Genomic DNA, 23,829 nt, shown 5'->3' on the forward strand with positions numbered 1-23,829 from the left:
TTCGTTTCGAGAAATTTTATTTGTTCATTTTTTTTTCCTTATTACGTAAGATGATGCTTCCGTGGTTTTTATATATATGGTACAAAGTTGGCTTCCTATACAGCATGAAATTTATAAACAAGGACTTCTTCTCTTCGGTTCGTTTTTTATCCTAAAGAAAAATAAATCTATTTTACCCTAGAGAAAATATTGCAACACGTCGTAACTCTTATGTTTAGCTAATTTATACACCCGTTGACGTTTTTTCCAAAGCTCCTGGTCTGCCTCTGGCAGACGGGAGAGCGTTGGTTGTGGCCAGTTTATTGCTTCTTGGTTTTCTTGTTGTCCTTTGACGAAGTTTCCCGCTTGGCAAGTGGTCCGATGGTGCTGCTGAAGAACGGAGCTCCGGTGCTGCTGATGAACGAACCACCAGTGCTGCCAATGAAAGGAGCGCCAGTGCTGAACGAGCCAGCATCGAAGGAGGAAGCTCCTCCGAAGGCACCAGACAGTCCAGCTCCACCAAGTCCGCTCAGTCCGCTCAGTCCGCTCAATCCACTAAGTCCACTAATGCCGCTAGCACCAGCTGCGTTCACGGAAACCGAATCGGATGCACCACCAAACGAGCTAAGTCCATTATCGGCACTGACGGAGACGGAATCACCACCGAACGAAGCACCGCTGAGTCCAGCAGATCCGATAAGTCCTGCGCCAGCATCAGCTCCACCGACGGAAAGTCCACTACCGGATCCCAAAGCTCCGAAAGCAGATCCAAAGTCAGCACCTCCACCAACGGCTCCACCGATGGCTCCAGCGCCAGCTCCGTTACCCTTGCCCTGATATTTGATGAAGTAAACTTCAGGCTTGCCACTGGTGTAGGTATCAACTGGAGCATCGGCAACATCGGCAGCAGCCTCGGGCTTCTTGACCAAAACGTAGACAAGAGTCTTCTCCTGGGTGCGGGTACGGGTGGAGGCGCGGTTGGCAGATGGGGCCTTCAGGGTTGGGGCCTTGATGAACAGCACCTTGTAGTGAGTCTGGGGTTGGATCTCAACACGGGCCTGACCCTCTGGCTCCTCTGGTTCCTCGGGGGCAGAGTGGAAGTAGAAGTGCTTCTTGACGACCTATTTGGGGGGAAAGAACGTCAAAAAGGGTCCTAGCATTTCCATGATCCATTGCAAATTACCTCGGGTCTAACATTGTACCGAACTTGGGCACCAGCGCCGCCCAGCGAGGCACCTCCTCCAATGGCGGCACCACCGCCAAGGAATGCAGCTCCACCACCGATAGATCCAAGACCAGCACCTCCGAGGGAGGAAGCATCGAAGCTACCGAGTCCAGCGCTACCACCGAAGGAACTGAGTCCAGCTCCACCGAAAGAGCTGAGTCCAGCGCTACCACCGAAAGAGCTAAGTCCAGCGCTACCACCGAAAGAGCTAAGTCCAGCGCCACCACCGAGAGAGCTAAGTCCAGCACCTCCAAACGAGCTGAGTCCAGCGCCTCCAAAAGAGCTTCTGAATCCGGCGCCTCCCAATCCCGACAAACCACCACTGCTCAGACCGACTCCGGCGTCGCCAATGCTTCCACCGAAGGAACCTCCCGACAAACCACCCTTGAATTACAAATGTGGGGGAACCCTCCTGATTAATCGGAGCTGCCCAAAGGCCTTACGGTTACCGACGAACTTACCGAGCTGAATCCGCTGGATCCCAAGCCGGAAAATGATCCTCCGGTGCTGGACAGGGTGTTACCATTCAGAAGCGACTGAGCGGAAGCCACCGCCAGACATGCGGATATTAGCTGGAAGAATGATTTCCTGATCAGTATTCATATCCGGGGTATCGTGTTCTTTCACTGAAAATGTCACTTGATCTTCTCATTTATTTTTTGCCCTGCTTTTCACAAAAACAAAACCAGTTGCACCAGTTTCCATTCTCACACTTGTTGCGTAACCATCACACAAAAGTCCAAAAATCCAAGAATCACACAAAAGGCTTCGGAGAGAATCCAACTCTCTCAGAACTCACCACAAAAGCACGCATCTTCGAATTAAACTTTTCTCTGCTGCCGCTACTGCTGCTGCTGCTGCTGCTGCCTTCCTGATTGAAGAATCACAACTCACTGAAGATGGGTGGGAAATTCTAGTCGCTTATATACGATGAAAAAACACCTCCGAAGCAGCAGCAGCAGCATCAGGTCTCCCGGTGGATCCAGTTGTGACCATTTTTCCACCATCTATTTCTGTCTCTGATGTGGAGTGTGCAGTCCGCTTTGCCCACTCTGCCACACACACAAATCGCTCAGAGGAGCCTTGCTAGTCCTGTTCTGGACCGAAATTCAGAGGCGCGAGAAAGAAATAGCAAACGGTGATCATCAATTTTTTTTTGTCGTGGGGGAACACTGATCGGCTCTCGAAAAACTTATACTCGTCAATTAGCATTCCGCGAAAAACAACAAACCATGCGCGTGCGAATCCTCCACCGAGAGCGGATTTCGGATTTTGGATTACGGAGTGTCACCACCAGCCAATTGGGGTAATACTTGCGCGCCACTGAAGGCCAGAGCTCTATGGAAACCACCAAACTGGATGATCGATCGAACGAATTCTAATACCTCGTCGTCGCGATCATCACAATTTTCGAAACATCAATCTCGCCTTGACTCGCATCTCCATCGCTTGTCTTGTGTAGATGTGTTTTATGCTAATTTCCCGCCGCCCCATCAAACGCGTAACCTTTTCCGGATGGTGGCGCGACGCAGCTCGGTCGTCGTTTGCCTTCCGATTATGCGGAGATTAACCCTCGATTCTGACCCGGCCAGTGGCGAACTTTCGCGAACTTTGAATCGAATCATAAAAAACGATGATAGAAAATTTAAATTTTTCTAACAGGTGGACAAACCGAATGCCGCCGTGATTGGGACATACAACTTAAACTTTTAAGTTTTTTTTGGAAAATAAGTGTAAAGTTGTTTTTTGAATTTGTTAATGCCGTCTGGCTAAAAATAGAAACATGAGCCAATCGTCTATACGGAATTCATGTAGAACACAATCAATCGTACCTTTTTTATTGCTGGATTAAGTCACGGTTCTAGTTTCTTTCGAAGTGAAACTTGAAATGAAAATGTGTTATTTTCATTCGAAAATCAATTTATGAATTTGTGAACAGTTATAAATCATACAATCATCATTATGAGCAGTCTTCTCTTCTATGAGTCTTAAAGAACTAGCTGAAGGACATAATTGGCATAACAACTGCTATATACATTCTATAAGGAAGAACAAAATTGCCATAATTCACAAAATTTATAGAATTGACTAAAATAACAAAACTAATAAATTAGAAAATGTGGAGCTTTAAAAAATCTGGGGAACTAAGAAAAATCTGAACATTTGAGAAATTCAAATAAAATTTAAATGATTAAAAAATTCAAAAAAACTTAAAAAATTTCAAGGTTTTGAGTGATGAAATTTCAGAAAATTAAAAAAAGAATTAAAAATTATTAATTTTTAAAAATTAAAAACTTTAGAAAACTCAAAAAAATAAAAAAAAATGAACATTTAAAAACTTAAAAGATTTGAAATATTTAGATAATTTAGAGAATTTGCAAAATTTACAAAATCATCGAAAAACACTAAATTTACAACATGTACAAAATTTGTAAAACTTACAAAATTTACACAATTAAAACAAATTAATACTCAAAAAAAACCACTGGACTCTAAAATCAAATCTAAAAATTCTTCAAATTTCGAACATTCTAAAAATTTCGAAAATTTTAAAAAATTTGAAAATTCTGAAAGTAAAAAAAGAATATTTAACCCTCTCAGAACTTACGGCAAAAGCGAGCATATTCGAGTTAAACCTAGAAAATTTAGAAAAAATCAAAAAAATTCAAGAATTTAGAAAATCCACAATATTATAAAAAATTCAGAAAATCCAGAAAATTATAAAAATACAAAAAAAATAACATTCGAAAGGTTTAAAAATTTGAAAACCATTTTAAGTTTTTTAAAAATTTTGTTTTGTGAAGTTATAATTCGCTAAAATTCTTCAAAAATTTGTCAAACTGATAAAATATTTGTAGATACGCATTATTTTATAAAATTTGTTGAACTTAGTAGAACTCATAATAATCGAAAAGATTTACAAACTTCTTAAAATTCGTAAAATTATAAAAATATTATAAAATTCTGAAACATTCATAAAATTCTTAAAAATTATCAAATCCGTAAAATTTGTAAACTTTGTAACTTGTAACTCGTAAAAGTTTTAAAATTATGAAAATTATGGAAATTTTTGAACTGGAAGTATCCTAACAAATTTAAAGTTCTAGGAATTTGAAAAATTTAAATAAAAAAAAAATTGTTTCCAATTTTAATTGAAAAAAATTGGAATAATATGGAATGAACATTGGAAGACATTGCACTATGGTCCAGGAGGTGCATTTAAGTGGAAATTAGCATCTAGAGCTCGACAGTGATTCTCTAGACAAAAACTGTTTTCGACAAAGTTGTTACATATAATAGAGCGCTCATTTTTATGTTATCAAAATTGTCGATGAAATGAAAAATCTAACTTTGTTATCTTTATAGATAGAGGTGAACATAGTTCGACAATATTGTAGCCCTGGTTATTTTAAGTAACTTTGTGGAACAATATTTCTTTCTATCTCTTCAAATAACCGATATAGCGCTTTTTCTCTAGGTTGAGTTAGGGCTACCATGAAAAAAAAGGTTTTTTTGCTCTAACTTTTATATGTAAAATTCTACATCAAAACTGTCTCCGAATGACTTTTAGAGCTTTCCAATCCACGCATTTCACGGTGCATAACTTGTATGTATCTTAATGCTACTCAAAGTTATTGATGTTTTTTCCCCGAAAGCATGACCTTTTCATTTGCTAGTCGTTCTTTTTGGGGCAAACATAATAAAAAATTATTGATGGCATTTTAAAGAGCACATTTGATTCTACATAAGGTGTAACTTTCAAAAGAGTGTTATTTTTTGTATTTGAGTAAATTAAATTTGAAATTATGAGTTTTTGCATATAAATGAACAAGTTGCAATTTTTAAATGCATATAGTAAGCGTAGACTTCAAAGCAGCATCACTTCAGTTCAGTCTTATAGGCACTCAACATGGAGGTTCAAAGAAGACACATAAGCATTTGATTTTGTAGTTTTTTATATGTATGATTTTTATTTATTACTATGAATTTAATTTCCATTATAACAACTAAAACAGGTTAATATGTACGTACGGAAGATTATAAAAATAAATTTGAATAAAACAATCGGAACAACAAAAGTTTGGTAAAATAATGTCATCAATCAACTCATTGCCAGTGAAATATGTCAATATATAACTAAAAAATAACACGTCGAGCCCCGAGTTGCTCTTCATACGGTTTCTATTCAGGAAGCATTTGATAATTTGTCGGTCCCCGCTTTTCTTTTTATACGATAAATATATTTTATTGTAGAAAAAGAAAATAGTCAGAAATTTTTCTTGTAATAATTGCATAACGTCTTCTATATTTCGTCCACCGAAAAAGGAAATCAACAATGTGTCTTCTTTAAACCTCCATGTTGAGTGGCTATAGGACTGAACTGAAGTGATGCTGCTTTGAAGTCTACGCTTACTATATGCATTTAAAAATTGCAACTTGTTCATTTATATGCAAAAACTCATAATTTCAAATTTAATTTACTCAAATACAAAAAATAACACTCTTTTGAAAGTTTCACCTTATGTAGAGTCAAATGTGCTCTTTAAAATGCTATCAATAATTTTTTTTATGTTTGCCCCAAAAAGAACGACAAGCAAATGAAAAGGTCGTGTTTTCGGGGAAAAACATCAATAACATTGAGTAGAATTAAGATACATACAAGTTATGCACCGTAAAATGCGTGGATTGGAAAGCTCTAAAAGTCATTCGAAGACAGTTTTGATGTAGAATTTTACATATAAAAGTTAGAGCAAAAAAACCTATTTTTTCATGGTAACCCTAACTCAACCTAGAGAAAAAGCGCTATATCGGTTATTTGAAGAGATAGAAAGAAATATTGTTCCACAAAGTTACTTAAAATAACCAGGGCTACAATATTGTCGAACTTTGTTTACATCTATCTATAAAGATAAGAAAGTTAGATTTTTCATTTCATCGACAATTTTGGTCACCCTATTTTTGATAACATAAAAATGAGCGCTCTATTATATGTAACAACTTTGTCGAAGACAGTTTTTGTCTAGAGAATCACTGTCGAGCTCTAGATGCTAATTTCCACTTAAATGCACCTCCTGGACCATAGTGCATTGACATTGAAAACGAAATAATTGTACTAACTCGAGAAGTATAAATCCGCACTAATTTATAAAATTCTTGGAAAGCAAACATTTGTAAACTTCGTAAAATTCGTAAAATCCGTAAAATATTATAGAATTCATAAAATTCCTAAAAATTTATAAATTCGTAAAAGGGCCTGGCCGGGTAAGGGAGTAATAAGTGCCCCCAAACCAAATCACTAGCTGTATGGCAAATATTGTAATTATTGTATTAAATAAGAAATTTTGGTGGTTTATTTGAACCCCTATGTGGTTTGACGTAGGATCTATAGTGAAAAACGTACTTTTTCGATTATTTCACGCCATCCTCAAAAGATCCGAGATAAAACATTCGAAAAAAAATACTGAATGTGCATCTTACTACGGTGTATCAAAAAAATCATCAAAAAAAAATTTCATCAAAAATTTTAGTACTAAAAAAAATATTGAAATTTTGAAAAAAAAATTTTTGGATTTAGAGATTCAGTACTACTCTAATTCATATTTTAATGTGTTTCTACGGCTTTTCTAAATATGTGTGATTTTTTTCAGTGTTTTTCTTTTTTTATTTTTTTTTATATAAATCGTTTATTTTTACAGGCTCAGTTACATTAGTTTAAAGGAGCCGAATTCTTAAATATATGTTTTAAAACTATACATAAATAATTTTCCTAACACTATGGTTAGTAAGGTGGAAAACCGATTACTCGCGGTTTACTCGAGTTTAGAGGGTGACATATTCTTTCAGGAAAGGGATGGGATATAAGGGAATTGTTACAATGTTGATGATCAAACTCGATTCTTAAATCTATTCGTATATCTATTGTATATATATATATATATATTTTTTTTTTTTTCAGTGTTGCGCAATTTTTTTTTTATATTTCCAAAGAGTGGTTAGGTAAGGGAGTAAAAAGTGCCCCCAAACCAAATCACTAGCTGTATGGCAAATATTGTAAAGGATATTAAATAAGAAATTTTGGCGGTTTATTTGAACCCCTATGTGGTTTGACGTAGGATCTATAGTGAAGAACGTACTTTTTCGTTTATTTCACGTCATCCTCAATAGATCCGAGATAAAAATTTGAAAAAAATGCTGAATGTGCATCTTACCACGGTCACGGTCAAGAAAAATTATCAAAAAAATATTTCATCAAAAATTTTAGTACTAAAAAAAATATAGAAATTTTGAAAAAAAATTTTTGGGATTTGGAGATTCAGTACTACTCTAATTCATATTTGAATGTGCTCTTACGGATTTTCTAGATTGATAAATATCTTCAAGCTGTTTTTGTTTTCAAATATCTAATAATAAAAATAAATTAATTTGAAAAAAAATAAAATAATAATAATACGCAGTACAAAAAAATGTTATAGATTTTCTGGCATTCCGAAATTTTGAAAACAAAATATAACTTTGAGACCACAAATCCGATTTGTTTTTTTTTATTTTAATCTTTCAATTGAATACCACAAATACAATAAAATTATCGTTTACAAAAAAATAAAAATAATGCAGACGATGAAGAAAATAATTTTTGTGTCACACAATGCTCTTAAAAATTCAGGAAAAATTACGCCACATGTAGAAAAAAGACACATACGAACGAATTTAAATTAAAATTTGAGCAGGAGTGGGTCACAAAGTTATATTTTTTTTTTTATAAATTTCGAAATGCCAGAAAATCTATAACATATTTTTGTACTATGCATTTTTTTAAATTTTTTTTATAATTATTAGATATTTGAAAAAAAATGTTTGAAGATATTTATCAGTCTAGAAAAGCCGTAAGCGCACATTTAAATATGAATTAGAGTAGTACTGAATCTCTAAATCCCAAAAAAAAAATTCAGAATTTAAATATTTTTTTTAGTACTAAAATTTTTGATGAAATTTTTTTTGATAATTTTTCTTGATACACCGTGGTAAGATGCACATTCAGTATTTTTTTTCCAATTTTTATCTCGGATCTATTGAGGATGGCGTGAAATAAACGAAAAAGTACGTTTTTCACTATAGATCCTACGTCAAACCACATAGGGGTTCAAATAAACCGCCAAAATTTCTTATTTAATATCCTTTACAATATTTGCCATACAGCTAGTGATTTGGTTTGGGGGCACTTTTTACTCCCTTACCTAACCACTCTTTGGAAATATAAAAAAAATATTTTTTGATACCGCGCAACACTGAAAAAAATCACACATATCTAGAAAAGCCGTAGAAACACATTTAAATATGAATTAGAGTAGTACTGAATCTCTAAATCTCAAAAAAAATTTTTAAAATTTCAATATTTTTTTTGGTACTGAAATTTTTGATGAAATTTTTTTTTGATAATTTTTCTTGATACACCGTAGTAAGATGCACATTCAGTATTTTTTTCAAATTTTTATCTCGGATCTATTGAGGATGGCGTGAAATAAACGAAAAAGTACGTTTTTCACTATAGATCCTACGTCAAACCACATAGGGGTTCAAATAAACCGCCAAAATTTCTTATTTAATATCCTTTACAATATTTGCCATACAGCTAGTGATTTGGTTTGGGGGCACTTTTTACTCCCTTACCCGGCCAGGCTTTGTAAAATTTGTAAGTTGTAAACTTTGTGATTTGTAAAATTTTAAAAATCATGGAAATTTGAAAAACTGGAAGTATTCTGGAAATTCTAAAAAAAATTAAGTTCTAGGAATTTTAAAATCTAAATGATTTAAAAAAATATGTATATTTCGGGAAATTTCTTGAAATATTAAAATATTTCAATATTAAGAAATTTAAAAATTCTAAAAGTGTTGGGAAATTTAAATTTTAAAATTTCAGAAAATTCAAAACAGCTAGACAAAAAAGAAAAAATTACATAAGGGAATTCTCAAAACTTTGGGAACTCTATTTTTTAAATGATATATTGAAAAAATACAAAGTTCATTAGATTCAAAGATTTAATTTTCACTTTTTTTTTCAAATCCGAAATATAAAATCTAGTTTAATTTTGTTTCCAGCTTCAATTGAAAGAAAAATGTAATAATATGGAATGGAAATTGAAAGCGACATCGAAAAATGATGAAAATTAGAGTGAATTAAAATTTTCAGAATGAAAAATTCGTTCACAAACAAGTTCTAAATCAATAAATTAATAAATCAACACCGAATAATTAAATGATTAATAATACATAAAAATAAAATAAATTTATATAATTTAAAATGTAAATGAAGTTTATTAAAAAAAAATATTACATTTATTTAATTAAAAAAATTGAAAGTAAATATAATTTGAAAAAAAAAATTGAACTTGTAAAAATTTATAATATATGTGAAGGTTTGAAAAATTTGCACTAATTTTCGAAATAATAATAATCATCAAAATTCATAAAATGAAGAAATTCTATAAAAATTTATAAAGTTTGTTCAAAATGTATAGAATTCATAAAAATTTTAAAACAAATTTAAAAATTCATCAAAACCACAGAAATTTATAAAATTCGTAAAAAATTATGAAAATTGTCAAATTTTATAAAATTCCAAAAGAAAACCATGACTATCGCTAAAATTTATAAATTCATCAAATTCTTGTAGAAAACTCATTGAAAATGCGTAAAAAAAGATAAATTCGTTAATAACCCCAGATTTCGGTAAAAATTAGAAATTATAAAAATCCGCAAATCATAAAATTTATTGATATTTGTAAAAAAATATAAAAATTTTATAACTAATTATCCCTATAAAAATTTACAAAGTTTGTAAAAATACAAAGAATCCGTAGAATTTAATAAAATTTGCAAAAATTCAAATAAAAAATCATAAAAATTTATGTACTTGTAGAAGTCATGGAAAACTCATTAAAAATTTCGACGAAAAACTTTGAAAATCATAAAATTCGCTGAAATATTTCATTTAACTAGAAAATTTAAATAAGATAGATTTAAAAACATTTGAAAAGCTTTGAAAAAATCATAAAATCATTCCTTAACATTTATGAAATTTGTAAAAGTTTATAAAAATTCGGAAAAAAACGAAATAAATTCGTAAAAAATAATGTATTCACATTTTGTCCAAATTCATAAATAATCAACGAAATTAATTCAATTCGTTAAAATTAATAAGTTTCGTAAAAATTCCTAGAAATTCATAAAATTTGGAAAAACGTTGAAATCCTTTAAAAAGGTTCTAAAATTTATCAAGCATTCATAAAATTTGTAAAATTCACAAAAATTTGGAAATTTGCATAAATTTATAAAATTTGTTAAAACACTTGCCATGATATATACAAATTTATGTACTTCATTCAATTCGTAAACACTCATGAGGCTTTCGAAAATAATAAAATTCTTAGAAATTCGTGAGATCTGTAAAATGTTATTTAACTCATAAACATTCATATAATTTTCCACATTTTCCAAGATTGAATAAATAATAAAATTTGTAAAAATTAATAAAATTTGGTACAACCTATAAATTTTGTAAAAATTAAAAAAAAAGGGAAAAAGAAACTTGTAAAAACTAGAAATACGTTGAAACTCGTAAGAATTTACAAAATTTATAGAATTTATTTAATTCATTAAATTTTTGAAATGTATATAATTTATACAATTTGTAAAAGTAAAACAAAATCATATTATTTGTAAAAGTACATTTAATTTAATTCGTAGCAAATCATTAAACTGTAAAACTTAATTGTATGTAATACTCGTAAGAGTTAGTAAAATTCGAAAAAATCATAGTTAATCCAATTCATAAAAAATCATAACTTCATGAAAATTTATAAAAATTCATAAAATTTGTTGAAATTAGAAATTTTTTAAAGTTGATAGATCTCGTAAAACGAATCTTGAAGAGAGAGAGAAAAAGAAAGACAGGGAAAAGGAAAAGAAGGGAGAAAGTAAGAGAGAAAAAAAGAAAAAGACGAAGGATGAAGAGAGGGAAAAGAGGAAGAAAGAGAGAGAGATGAAAGAAGAGAGTTGAAAGGAAACTTAGGGTTGATAGAAAAAGAGGGAGGAAGGAAGAAAAGGAGATAAAAAGGAAGGGAGAGAAAAACAAAAAGAAGGAAAAAGAAAAAAGGGAAAATGTAGAGAGAAATAGAACTAGAGGAAGAAGGAAAGAAAGAGAATGAGATTGAAAGAGTGTAAAAGGGAGACAGTGAAAAAAGAGAAAAAAGAGAGGGAAATAGAAGGAGAGGGAGGAAGAGAGAGAAAGCAAGAAATGGAGAAATGTAGAGAGGGAAATAGAAGGATAGGGAAGAAGAGAGTGAAAATAAAAGAGATGAAGAAAGGGAGTTATGGAAAAAAGAGGAAAAAGAGAGAGGGAAAGAATAAAAGAGAGAAAGGAAGGTAGAGAAAAGAGAAATTAAGAGAGGGAAAAGAAGCAGATGGAGAAAGAAATGAAAAGAGAAATAAACAGAGGGAAAAAGAAAATAGAAAGAAAAAAGAGGAAGAATGGGACAGAGGGAGAAAGAATGAAAAGGAGGAAGGATGAAAGAGAGAGAGAGAAAGAAATAGAGGGAGATTCTCAAGATTGTTTACGCACACACAAACATTGAGAGAGATTAATTTTTGTTTCTATTTTTTTCGAAATCTTAAGTTTTTTTTATTGTTTTTTTTTTTATACGTTTTTTAAATCTAAAAAAAGAGCTGAATTTTTAATTCATCCCCTTAAAATCAGAAAACACCTTCCTCACTTAAAAAACAGTGGTTTTGAAAGTGTTATTATTAATTTTGACCCAAAAATGCACAATAAACTTGATTGTTTCTACCAAAAAAGTTTATTATGCATCTTTTTGGCTATCATATTTGGCAAGTGAAAACTTAAAGCTATAGCCGTAAGTTTTATAATCGACAATATTTTGTTTGCAAAATGATCAAACAGTTATCACTTCTTACTAAACTCATAACGATAAACTCGGCCTCAATAGGATCGATCATTTCTATTAGTTTAACATTAATACAATTTTTTCTACTATAGACTGACAGATCTAATTTCGAATTCAAAACGTAAATTTATGTGCAGCATTATCTATCCGTTCGTCTCGTTTTTTGTTTTTTTCGTGTATGCATATTTTAAACAAGTTCATCGAAAAAAATGCATCATTTTATTGTAATTTCTTTCAAAACATGCCATCATAAAAGCCGGTAGTGTTTCTTTGAATATCAAGGAAAGCAAGGTGTTCCATTCACAACAACAACAACAACAACAACAACAACGACAAGCGAATCTACTTTCAAACTTCTTTTTCGCTTCTGATTACAATGGAGGGGGGGGGGGGTGTTATATCTTGATTGTTAATGATTTCGGATTTTTTTTTCGATGACTAATCCTCGCCAATTAACCCTTTGAACACATCCTGTTTCGCAGTTCTCACGACATGTTACGTATTCGGGAACAGAGCCTTATATTAATAGCATTATATTAGCGTTCGACACTTCGTTGAGTGAAGAATCTTCACTTTGATAGATTACGCATAATGGGCTGTCACAACGCATGCTTAATTATGCGGTTAAAATAAATAATCGTACGCGTCGCTTAGTTTTTCTATTTTTATTCGATTTCGAATTTATATGTACATACTTTGTATATACAGGAATTATTTAAATCACATACACACCTCACATCCGGTACAAAGTTGGCTCCTTCCGTATTCCCTATTCTCGCTAAACCTATATTACAGTCATATTTGGAACATCGTTTTTATATTTATCCGCAAACTCTAGCTTTGCTCGCACAGTCTGATTCTAGAGAAAAATAAATTTATTTTATTAGGTTTCATCGGTTTTTTTTCATCAAATCTTTTCGAAGGTTTTCAGAACTCAAGTCCGTTTCTCGCGTGCGATGGGGAATTGCCAGCGTGGACGGTACCATCGTCGGCACCACCAGCGGCATCACCCGAAACGTAGGCAGCATGCGAAGAGGCGTCGATCGAACCGGAAACACCATTGCCGACTAACTGAGCTGAAGATCCATCGTCACCAGCGTAAACGGCAGCACCGGCTCCGGAGTCGGCATCCGCGTCAGACCCCGTGTAAGCGCCAGCGTCATTCGAGGCGTAGACAGCTCCGGCATCGGCTGCACCTTGGTAAGCGGCGACGCCAGCTCTGCGAGAAGGATTGCTCGTGAAATTCAAGGAATTTCAAGGAGGTTGATGGCGATGGAACTTACCCAGTGCCAGCTCTTGCATAGGCGGCAACATTATCAGCACGACCCCTGCCCTGGTATTTGATGAAGTACACCTCCGGTTTGCCGCTGGTATAGGTGTCCACGGGGGTATCGGCCACTTCGGCGGGAGCCTCTGGCTTCTTGACCAGAACGTAGACCAGGGTCTTCTCTTGTGTGCGGGTGCGGGCAGCGACACGGTTGGCGGGTCTGGCCTGGAGAGATGGGGCCTTAATGAACAGCACCTTGTAGTGAGTCTGGGGTTGGATCTCGAGACGGGCCTCTGGCTCGACTTCCGGCTCGTTGTCAGGAGCGGCGTGGTAGTAGAAATGCTTCTTGACGATCGCTGGCTTGGTGACAACGCGGACGTTACCTCCATTGTAAGCTGCAGCACCACCTACACCAACATCAGCGCTGTATGCAGCTGCACCATTTGCTCCGAAGGCAGCAGCTCCACCGTTGAAGGCAGCTGCTCCACCATTGAAGGTGGCACCAGCGGCACCATCACTGTAGTCAACAGCTCCACCACCGAAACCACTCACGCCAGCCCCACCGAATCCTCCGAAATCAGCAGCTGCTCCACCATCGAATCCACCAAATCCACTAAATCCTGCAGCACCCGACGCTCCAAAGCCATTGAAGGCAGCGGACGAAGTGTCGTACTGAAGTCCACCTCCAAAACCTCCCGCACTTAACCCAGAGAACCCACCAGCACCGGCACCGGCTCCCTGAGAATAGTCAACCGATACTGAACTCTGACCAACATCGTAGCTGGAAAGGCCGCCACGGGCACGAGCAGCGGCTGCCTGACGCAGCTTCAGTCCTATATCGGCCGACGCCAGCGCCAAACAGGCGGAGAAAAGCTGGGGACAAAAAAGTACCTTACAGTTAGAACTAGTTCTGGTTCATCTTAGGTTACCCAGAACACGCGGACACCTACCACAAACGCACGCATCGTCTCCTCAACTCAGACGGGCGGTGTTGCTACGAGAACGAAGAATCGAACCGAAATGAGGATTAGATCATACTTTCGCTCTTTATAAGTCAAGCGTAGCGAGCGCGCCTATAATCGGATCGAAGATTCGCCGATAAGAGTCAGTGGGCTGCTGCTGCTGTTGGGGGCTACCGTTTCGAAAAGAAGATGATCTTCATTTCGCTTTCGTTCCTCTCGCCTTCTCGCGAACCTTTTTGTGGTTCACCGATCACCGATTGTGCATCGTGATCTCTCTACCATCAACGCGCATTTGACCTCCAAGAGGCAGGGTGTCACCGCAAATTCTTGCGGACGCCTTCATTTCAACGAATACAAAACAGAACCAATAGTATTTTGCGGAAAAATTCTTCACGCGCGGCATTTTGTTCTCTGAGTCCGAGATACCAGTGGCTCGTGTTGTGCAAGGGTATCATTTCTAGGATTTGAATAATGTGCGCGCGAAAACGCGTTTCTATTTTTTCTGCTTATGATCGCTATTTCCAAAATCATCCAAATTCAGATCGTGCGAAGGTTAGCTAAACTGGTTCTCTCCAAAAAAAAAAAAAGATACAATGATGCGACCTTTCGATCGCGATCGCGATATCTCTCGGCTCGATCATTCATGCGGCTAATTGATGATCTCGACCCTAAACGAAATCATATCGCGTTTCCTATTTCCTATGGTGGGTTGTATTTGTCTGGTAAGGATCTCGCAGCGCGGAAGCAAACCGGACTTCCGAGTGAAGCGCCTACCTTTGTTGCGATGTGATCGCGATGTTGGAGGGGTTATTAAGTCAAGGGCGTCATCAGTCATTCGGTAGCGAAGCAACTGGCGATTCAGTATTTCTAGCTTCTGGTTAAAATCGTTCAAAATAGTCAAAAAGTCAGAAAAGTAATGCGATGCACACTCAAAAATTAATATAATACGAGCTTCTTCGGCAAGCTTTGGAGTAAAAAATGACCTTTTCTGAGTAGAACGCTTATTTCTTCTTTCTCGAAGATCATGATACTAATCTAAGACCGGTTTTAAAATCGAAAAAAACTGACGTCATGACAGCGTGACGTCGAAGATCGTTGATACGATCCATTCCTCTCTCCCTTCCGACTTTAGCAAGGAACTGAAGAAAAGCAAGATTCAATCCAATGTGTCTTAAAAAAAAAATAGCCGCAAAATATATTTATGTTTCATTTTCTATTTTTTTATTGCAACTTTTTTTTAGTTATATTTTTTTTCGTTCCCAGTTCGTGATTTCATTGTTTCTTTCTGCATTCTCCGTCGCACTAAGGTTTTTATTTTTCAACTCAATTCTTATTCTCATTTAAAAACCCGACTTCCATTGGCAAAATTAAATTCGCAGTTTCATCTTGAAAAAAGTACAAAAAATAATAGTTTTGAGAAATCATGTAATATATCAATGATCACGGAATTCATATCATTTTCTGTGTCGCTTACTACTATTTTTTATTTATAATTTTACCTAATTTATTTCGATGTTTTCTGCTTTTCTCCCTTTTCCTCCGTTTTCTGATTTTTCTTCTGATTTTTTTTTCTAACTAACTTATATTTTTTGATGATTTTCGATTTTTTGATGGTTGTTTGATATGTTTTCAATTTTTCGATAGTATTTGATTTTTTTTATTTTCTAATTGTTTGATTATGTGATATTAAATTATCTGATAATATTTTCTTTTTTCATAACTTTTTGATAATTTTCAGATGATTTTTTGATAATCTTTTTTTCTGATCATCTTTATTATAATGATTATACTTATTGAAACATTCTGAATTATTTTTAATTTTTTTTTTCTGATTATCTAAAAAAATTTAATTTTCTGATTATTATCTGTTTTTCTGGCGAGTTTTTGATTTTCTAACAATTTTTCGATCATTTTTTTCATTTTTACGTGATTTTTTTGATTTCTTGATGATTTTCTAACTTTTCGATAATCTATATACGAGGGCAGTCCGATAAGTACGATAAGAAAAGTCACACGGGGCCAAATCGGGAGAATATAGTGGATGAGGCTGCAGTTCGTAGTGCAATTCGGCCGTTGCGATGGCTGATCTTCCATTTTTTTTCCATTTTTCTAAAATCCGCGAACACGCCCGCTTCCACGCACGGTCAAAACAAAACTACGAGTCCGATTCGGCTGAAATTTTGACAGTAGCCGTTTACGAGAATGTACTACACGAAAAGTAATCTCTTTTGCGATACTGACACCATCGAGCAATGAGGCTAAGTACTTATCGGACCGTCCTCGTATTTTTTTTAATTTTCTGAAGTTTTTTTTATTTTCTGGTGGTTTTTTAAAGTTTTTTTTTTGTGTTGTTTTCTGAGCCTTTCTTCCACTGTCTCCGATCTTTTCTGGTTTTATGATCTGATTTTGATTTTTTCTGATTTTAAATCATTCGTGTCTGTTTCTCCGATTTTTATATCTTCTCTGATTTTTATTTTTTATTACCTCATTTTTTTTTATTTTAGATATTACCAAATTTTTGAAATTTCTAGATTATTTGACGGTTTTTCAATACAGGGCGAATCAAAAAATATATACAAATGCTTTTAGTTTTTTAAATATTAAAACAGAATTTAAATTTGGATTCATCCTCTTTAAGTCAGAAAATACCTTTCTCAAATGAAAAAAAAATTATCCAGAAACTCTCAGGAGGTAATTGACGATTATATTTGATGAAAATCCCTCTGGGCAAATGGTCAAATTCAGCAATGACATAGTTATTGATCCGAAATCTGTTCGACTTAAACTGGCTCTACTTCAAAAAGAACGCTACATAGAAGGATTCTGTTGTTTCCATTTGAAAGATGAGTAAATTTAGTACAGAATACAGTTGTGAAACATCTAAATTAGTGGATTTAAATTTCATTTCGAAAGTAAAAAAACTTGAAAGACATAACCACTATGGTTATTATTAATTTTAACCCAAAAATATACAATAAACGTGATTGTTTCTATGAACCAAATCAAAGCTCTCAAACCGCTCTAAAATTTGTTCTGTGGCACCCGACTTCTATCTTCCTTGATTTCACTACCAAATCGTTATAAACAATTTCTGGTGAGAATTCAATCAAAATCTTCTAAAATTACAATTTTTACAAGAAAATTATTGTTATTTAACACACATTTTTCCTTAAAATAAGTCATATTTGGATTATAAAAAAAAATGTTTCTTTTTTTTAACTTTTATTCTCTCTGAATTTTATTTCCTTACAATCTTTTAGATCTTGTCAAATTTCCAATATTTCTATATGATCTGATTTTTTTATGATTCTCGAATTTTTCTTAACATTTTTTTAATGGTCTTCTTTTTTTTTGTTATATCTGACACCTTTTTTGATTTTCTGATAACTTTTATGTTTTTTCGACTGCTTTTAGAATATCAGATTTTTTTTTTAATTTTTCGATTATCTGATTTGTTTTTATTATTTTCTGATTTTTGGATCCAACTGGATTTTTGGATTTCACGAGGATTTTTCTGCTCATCTGATATTTTTATAAATTTTCTGATGCTTTTTTTTTTATTTATTTTTATTTCTTTATAATTTTATGTTTTTTTTCAATTTTCTGATTTGTGGAATTTCTGATGATTTTTTGATTTATGATTTTCTGATGGTTTTGTCAAAATCTTCAGAAATCACAAATTACCATTTTTATTTTTCACACATTTTTCCCTAAAATAAGTCATATTTGGATCATAAAAAAAAATTTTTTTCACTTTTATTCTCTTTGATTTTCAGTGATCTTCACTTTGTTTTATTTATTTTCTTAGAATCTTTTAGGTCTTGCCAGATTTCCAATATTTCTATATGATTCGATTTTTTTTATTGTTAATTTTTGGATTTTTTAAATGATTTTCTATTTTTTTTATTTCTGACAATTTCTTGATTTTGTGATAATTTTTATATTTTTTGAATGTTTTAGATTATCGGATGTTTTACTAATTTTCTGATTATCTAATTTTGTAAATACTGTGATAATTTTATGATTTTCTGATGTTTTTTGTTCAATTTAATTTTTTGATTTACTGATGTCTTCTTCTATTTAAGAAGATTCTGGTTCTGATTTTCTAATCTTCTATTTCTTCTATTTTATGTTTTTTTTTGTTATTTGGATCGTTTTTTGTTTTTATCATTTTCTGATTTGTCGATCCAAAAGGATTTTTGAATTTCACGAGGATTGTTCTGCTCATTTGATTTTTTTTTTAAATTTATAATTTTTTGATAATTTTATGTTCTTTTTTTAAATTTTATGATGATTTTTTGATTTATGATTTTCTGATGATTTTATGCTTCGATTTTCTGAGTTTTTTCTCCTGGTTCTTTTCTTCTTTTCTTCTTCATCGGAAAACAAAAAGTAAACAGAATATCAGAAAACCAGAATCTTGTCCAATGAAAGAAAAACATTAATAAATATGTTTTTCTTTCATTGGACAAGATTCTGGTTTTCTGATATTCTGTTTACTTTTTGTTTTCCGATGAAGAAGAAAAGAAGAAAAGAACCAGGAGAAAAAACTCAGAAAATCGAAGCATAAAATCATCAGAAAATCATAAATCAAAAAATCATCATAAAATTTAAAAAAAGAACATAAAATTATCAAAAAATATTCTGTTTACTTTTTGTTTTCCGATGTATTTTTTTTTTTTGTTTTTTGGTGACTTTTTTTATTATTTTTTGATTTTCTGATCAAATAATATTTTGATTTGAATTTTTATTACATCTTTTTTTTAATTTTCTGGTTATCTGATTTTGAAATTCTCTGATAGGCTGATGTATTTTTAATTTTTTGATATATGGTTTTCTGAGCTTTTTTACGATTTTCTGATTACCTGTCCGTACTCCGTATTCCTCATTTCTCATTCCTCATCCCTCATACTCACTTTCGTTTCTTCTATACTCATTTACTTTTTTTTATTCTCGCTTTTGTTTTCTTTCATTGTGTTTTACTTTTAAAAACGCTTCTTTAAATTCTCGTTCATTTTTGAAATCCTTTTCTATTTTTTGTGTGTTTGTTTCTTAGTCCAACATTTCGTTCCTGATGCTCGAATCGAGTCCCATGTGTTTACGTCGTCTCTACATTTTCCCCAGTTTATTTCGCGGTGTTTTTTCTGCGTTTTGTTTGTGACTCAGAGCAATAAAAATAAATAGAGGATGATTCTATCCATTTTAAACTACGAAAAAAACTACTTGCAATGAATGAATTTAGAAAGAATATGGCACGACCGCTTGTGGATCACACCGTTGAGGATGATGACGGTTCCTTCGGCTGAAGGAGGCCTGGATGATAGTTCAGGATTCGGGATAATGTCGCACTTTTGGTCTTACGGAAGACCATACGGTTTGGATGTGAAATGTTGGAGAATTAAACACACTTGGATAACTGCTAACTAAACACAACAGATTTACTTCGCGATGCTGTACATTTGGCGTTCGGATTTTGAATGTAATATTGCATTAGTAGGGATCATCGGTTGCACACATTTGTTCGTGTGCGCTCGGCTTTTGTTCGTTTTCAGAATATGCTACTGTCTGTATTTGTTTCATACACCACACATTGCATGCATGACGGATATGGAGTGGATTAGATGGGAAAAGGATAGGAATGGGCATGGAATTGACATGGGACAATTGCTCATCATTCGCGCTGTCGGTCGCGAACAACCGCATTGCTCACGTAGGACTGCGAAATTATGTTATTCAATTCACTTTTTCATCACTTCGGATAAAATTATGAGTTGAAATATTAAATTTGCTCTTTAGTAGATAGATTTGTTGATCGGCGCGTTTTGCGTGGTTTCGTAGAATCAGCTGGAGATGGTTGAATCTTACAAAAGCTGACCATATGTCGCAATTTGTTTCCATATATCAATGCACGAGCTGTACTTATGTATGCATCGCGAACGTTCTTGTTCTTCTTTGTATGCGAGGGGTAACATTGAAAAACGTCGTAAAGAAAATCAAAATTATCTCTCTCGTATCTTTGAAGATGGCGTCATCCACAGTTATTTATCGCGGTGAACTTTTTGGCCGTTGGAAAAATCGAAAAGCTTTGCCCTTTCCAAAGCACAGTCTAGAGTCTAGACTAATTTAAAAAAAGGAGTAGAGAAAAATGCTTAAAAAGATACTTAAAAAACTTCACATCCACAAAGTTTGAATTAATTCTTAGGATGTGCTGTCAGCTCCGAAACGACGAGTTCACGCAGGGTCTGTTTATACCTTTTTCGACATGAAAAATTGAACTTTAACTATATGTGCGCGATAGATAAACACGTGATGCATTTTCTTGCAGTTATCAAACGAGCCTCTCCTAACCTCTGACAACAATTGAATAATCGTTTTTCACTTGCTCGGTTAACATGTTGACATGTCGTCACACACCACAGTCGAAGCGCATTCTGCACACAAACGAACAGTTGTAAAACCATGAAATGAAGAGTGATTAGCTCCAATCGGGGAAAACCACATCAACTCCTCCCGGCGTTCGGCTGGTTGTTGTCTGTCAGTCAGAAGTGTTGTTTTGCACCTCTCAAATGTGACTGTGCTATAAAATCATGATTTGGACACATTTGAGGTTCGAGAAGAGTGGAATTGAAATTTGATTCTGCTCGTCGAAAGTGCTATCGCAACATGTTTTGTGTAGTTCTATTCTTGTAGGGTTGACACAAACACAGCATGACACCACCGGTGGCTGGGCCACGCTACAAATAGATTGTGTTCGAGCTCTGACCTCCAACCGGTTTTTGCCATCCACTAAAGTCCAGCAAGCTCCAATCCAGTCTAGTCCCCAGGGTCAGGTGGTGAGATATGGCTGTTGAATAATCATATATATCTCTCGGCACGGGTTTTGTTTCACCATGCGTTTCCATTAGAATTTGTATGTCGGTGTTTTTACTGTCTCAAAACATTCTGACGATTCCTGTGTGATATTCTAGTTAGCTTGAATTCCTTTCTGGATGCTGACTGGATCTAAGTGGACCGGTTTTAGTGGATGAGAAACAAACGTCAGCCAATACCGGTCGCTGCTGCTACTGACAAACAATGATTAGTATTCGATATGTTTTTCAGGATTCCACGTAAGTTTCAGGTGTGGCATTTTTGGGAGTTTAATGCTCCCTAGCAACTCAAGCTAGTAGAATACATGATCATCAATAAAGTATACTATTTTTATTGAAAATGTTGACATTCATCGGAAAAATTTGTGAAACAATTTCTAACAGAGATACACGATGGCCGACGCCAGAGATTTCAAGGCTAACATCAAATAGTATGTTTTATCATTGTTGGAAAATCAGATAAATAAATGAGAATATGTAACAGAAAATTATATACATCTCGAACTCAAATATAAAATTGAATAGGTATCCGGAAATAGATAGATTAATTGAAACTGAACTGAAATAGAATTTTGAAAATGAAATATCAAGAATTCAAAAATCGCAAATTTCAAATTGTACATTAAAAATAATTTAATTTGATTTCAATTAACACTGAACATACCAACACTTATAACATAACTCTTTGCCACAATATCCGGTGAAATAACCGGGTCTGATATTTCCTGATTGAATTATGACATATAGATATTAGGAAGAAAATTAATAATTCAGTGTTACATTTTGAATTTAAATTCGAAGTTTCCAATGTTTTGGATTTTGATGTATACTCAAATATGTGATATATTTTTAAAATTTTTGATTGATTATTTCCAATGTTGCAGTTTTTATGTGTAAACATCAGGTGTAGTTCATTGCTTCGACAACTCGCAAGCAGATCGGTCGAACCTATATTTGATCCGATACAGGTGTTTTTTTTACATCCGTTTCTAGTGTGTATTTTTTCATCTGGTGCGCTGCGAGCGAGTAAAGCTCATAAAAAGTGGTGCGCTATCGAGACAATCCGGCAGCAAGTCACATCATCACACACGCTACACAGCAGCGGGGCAAGTAGAAGTTTATTTTCTCTTACCTCTTCCATCATTCTGTATAGCTTCTGTGCTCGATTTATACCATTGTTTATCATTGTGTTTATCATATCGGCAAGCGTTGGCATTAGGGGTGTTCATTTCTTACATCACCGTTGAACTTTTGTTGGAACTTTTTTCATTTTCAAATTACACATAATAACAAAAATTGAAATAAATAAAATTTTCAACAATAACTTTTATAGAAATATAATTTCTTTTACTAATTTATATTTTCCAAATTATTATATTCTGTTCATATCGAACAGTTGTCTACTTCTTCGTTTTTATTAATATGGCAGAGGGCGGGGAGGATCCCCCATCCACGCCAACGAATATATCAGATAATGAACCTCCTCTTGAAGAGCAGGAGGATGAAACAGAAGATGAGGAGGAAAATTCTGTATACGAAATAGAAAGCTCTGAAGATGAGGAAAAAGACGAGAAGCAGGATTTTCGTCTAAAAGAATACCCTGATGGCGCCAAAGGCCCATTTATCGTATACTTTAGACGAAAATACCTCTTAGTCCAAACCTCTTAACGTCATTCGCATCTCAAAAGAGTTGACACAGAAATTTTCCGAAGTTACCGAGATTACTCGGATGGGGCCAGACAAATTACGAGTTGTCGTCTCCAGCAGAACCCAAGCGAATGAAATAACGCGCTGTGATCTCTTTGCGATCGAGTATCGCGTATACGTACCCTGTTGCAACGTTGAAATAGACGGTGTAATAAACGAAAAGGGTTTGACTCGAAAAGAGATACTCGATGGTGTCGGTCGCTTCAAGAACTCTTCACTTAAAAGTGTGAAGATTCTTGCATGCGATCGACTGAAATCTGTGTCACTTAAAAATGACAAAAGTGTTCTCAATCGGACAAACTCTTTTCGTGTGACATTTGAGGGTTCCGCCCTTCCAAACTACGTTGCAATAGGTGCACTTCGTTTACCTGTTCGGTTGTTTGTACCCCGAGTAATGCCTATTGTTTGCAACAAAAAACGTTGCGCAGATTGTGGAGAGAGCCATGATGAGAATCCTTGCCCGAAAGAGCGCAAGTGTCTTCATTGCGGCGGGACTCCTCATGATCTTACTCAATGCCCGGTGTACATACAACGAGGGGAAAAAATCAAGCGTTCCTTAAAAGAACGTTCCAAGCGGACTTATGCAGAAATGCTTAAGAGTCCCGTTTCAACGACTCAGGACAATCCCTACTCCATTCTGCAGAACGACGAGCCTGTTGCTGACGCTCCCAATGCAGGAAGTTCCGGTACATCGCAGGGTGCCATCAGGAAAAGAAAAATTACTTCTTTTCCATCACTCCCCAGAAAGAAAACCGAAACTTCCCATGTTGGAATGAAAACTCGAATCGAACGTGCTGAGAATAGACCGAAGCAAGTACCTCCTGGTTTAAGCGGTTCTTCTACGCACCAGGGGTCCTCA

The 23,829-nt window shown here is 34.3% G+C and overlaps 3 protein-coding genes across 11 annotated transcripts in view; 1 reads left to right on the forward strand and 2 right to left on the reverse strand.

The window, feature by feature from the left end:
• The window catches only part of LOC129767057 (protein gone early), a 262,177-nt gene that overhangs the window by 201,214 nt on the left and 37,134 nt on the right, over positions 1–23,829 (forward strand). The gene's annotated exons all lie outside the window — the stretch shown is intronic.
• LOC129767098 (uncharacterized) lies at positions 13–2,112 on the reverse strand. The gene is made up of 4 exons (XM_055767722.1): positions 2,004–2,112; positions 1,666–1,776; positions 1,163–1,588; positions 13–1,100 (listed from the first exon to the last, which is right to left on the reverse strand). The coding sequence occupies exons 1-4, from the start codon at positions 2,016–2,018 to the stop codon at positions 300–302; spliced, it is 1,353 nt and encodes a 450-aa protein (XP_055623697.1). The 5' UTR covers positions 2,019–2,112; the 3' UTR covers positions 13–299.
• Positions 12,899–14,443, reverse strand: LOC129767106 (fibroin heavy chain-like). Of its 2 annotated transcripts, none has more exons than XM_055767735.1 (3): positions 14,383–14,443; positions 13,449–14,305; positions 12,899–13,384 (listed from the first exon to the last, which is right to left on the reverse strand). In XM_055767735.1, exons 1-3 carry the CDS (start codon positions 14,395–14,397, stop codon positions 13,093–13,095), a joined length of 1,164 nt encoding a protein of 387 aa, XP_055623710.1. In that variant the 5' UTR covers positions 14,398–14,443; the 3' UTR covers positions 12,899–13,092. The 2 variants fall into 2 exon arrangements, with proteins under 2 accessions (XP_055623710.1, XP_055623703.1); XM_055767728.1 differs by having other exon boundaries at positions 14,362–14,440.

The sequence above is a fragment of the Toxorhynchites rutilus genome, chromosome 1, assembly GCF_029784135.1.
Source record: "Toxorhynchites rutilus septentrionalis strain SRP chromosome 1, ASM2978413v1, whole genome shotgun sequence".
In the NCBI taxonomy this organism is placed as follows: Eukaryota; Metazoa; Arthropoda; class Insecta; order Diptera; family Culicidae; genus Toxorhynchites; species Toxorhynchites rutilus.

Coding starts and splice junctions, on each gene's coding strand:
- LOC129767098 (XM_055767722.1), bottom strand. Junction 1,589..1,665: donor GATCCAGCGGATTCAGCTCG/GTAAGTTCGTCG, acceptor TTGTAATTCAAG/GGTGGTTTGTCGGGAGGTTC. Junction 1,101..1,162: donor GGTACAATGTTAGACCCGAG/GTAATTTGCAAT, acceptor CCCCCCAAATAG/GTCGTCAAGAAGCACTTCTA.
- LOC129767106 (XM_055767728.1), bottom strand. CDS start 14,397: ATGCGTGCGTTTGTGGTAGGTGTCCGCGTGTTCTGG. Junction 14,306..14,361: donor TAGGTGTCCGCGTGTTCTGG/GTAACCTAAGAT, acceptor TTTTGTCCCCAG/CTTTTCTCCGCCTGTTTGGC. Junction 13,385..13,448: donor TATGCAAGAGCTGGCACTGG/GTAAGTTCCATC, acceptor TCCTTCTCGCAG/AGCTGGCGTCGCCGCTTACC.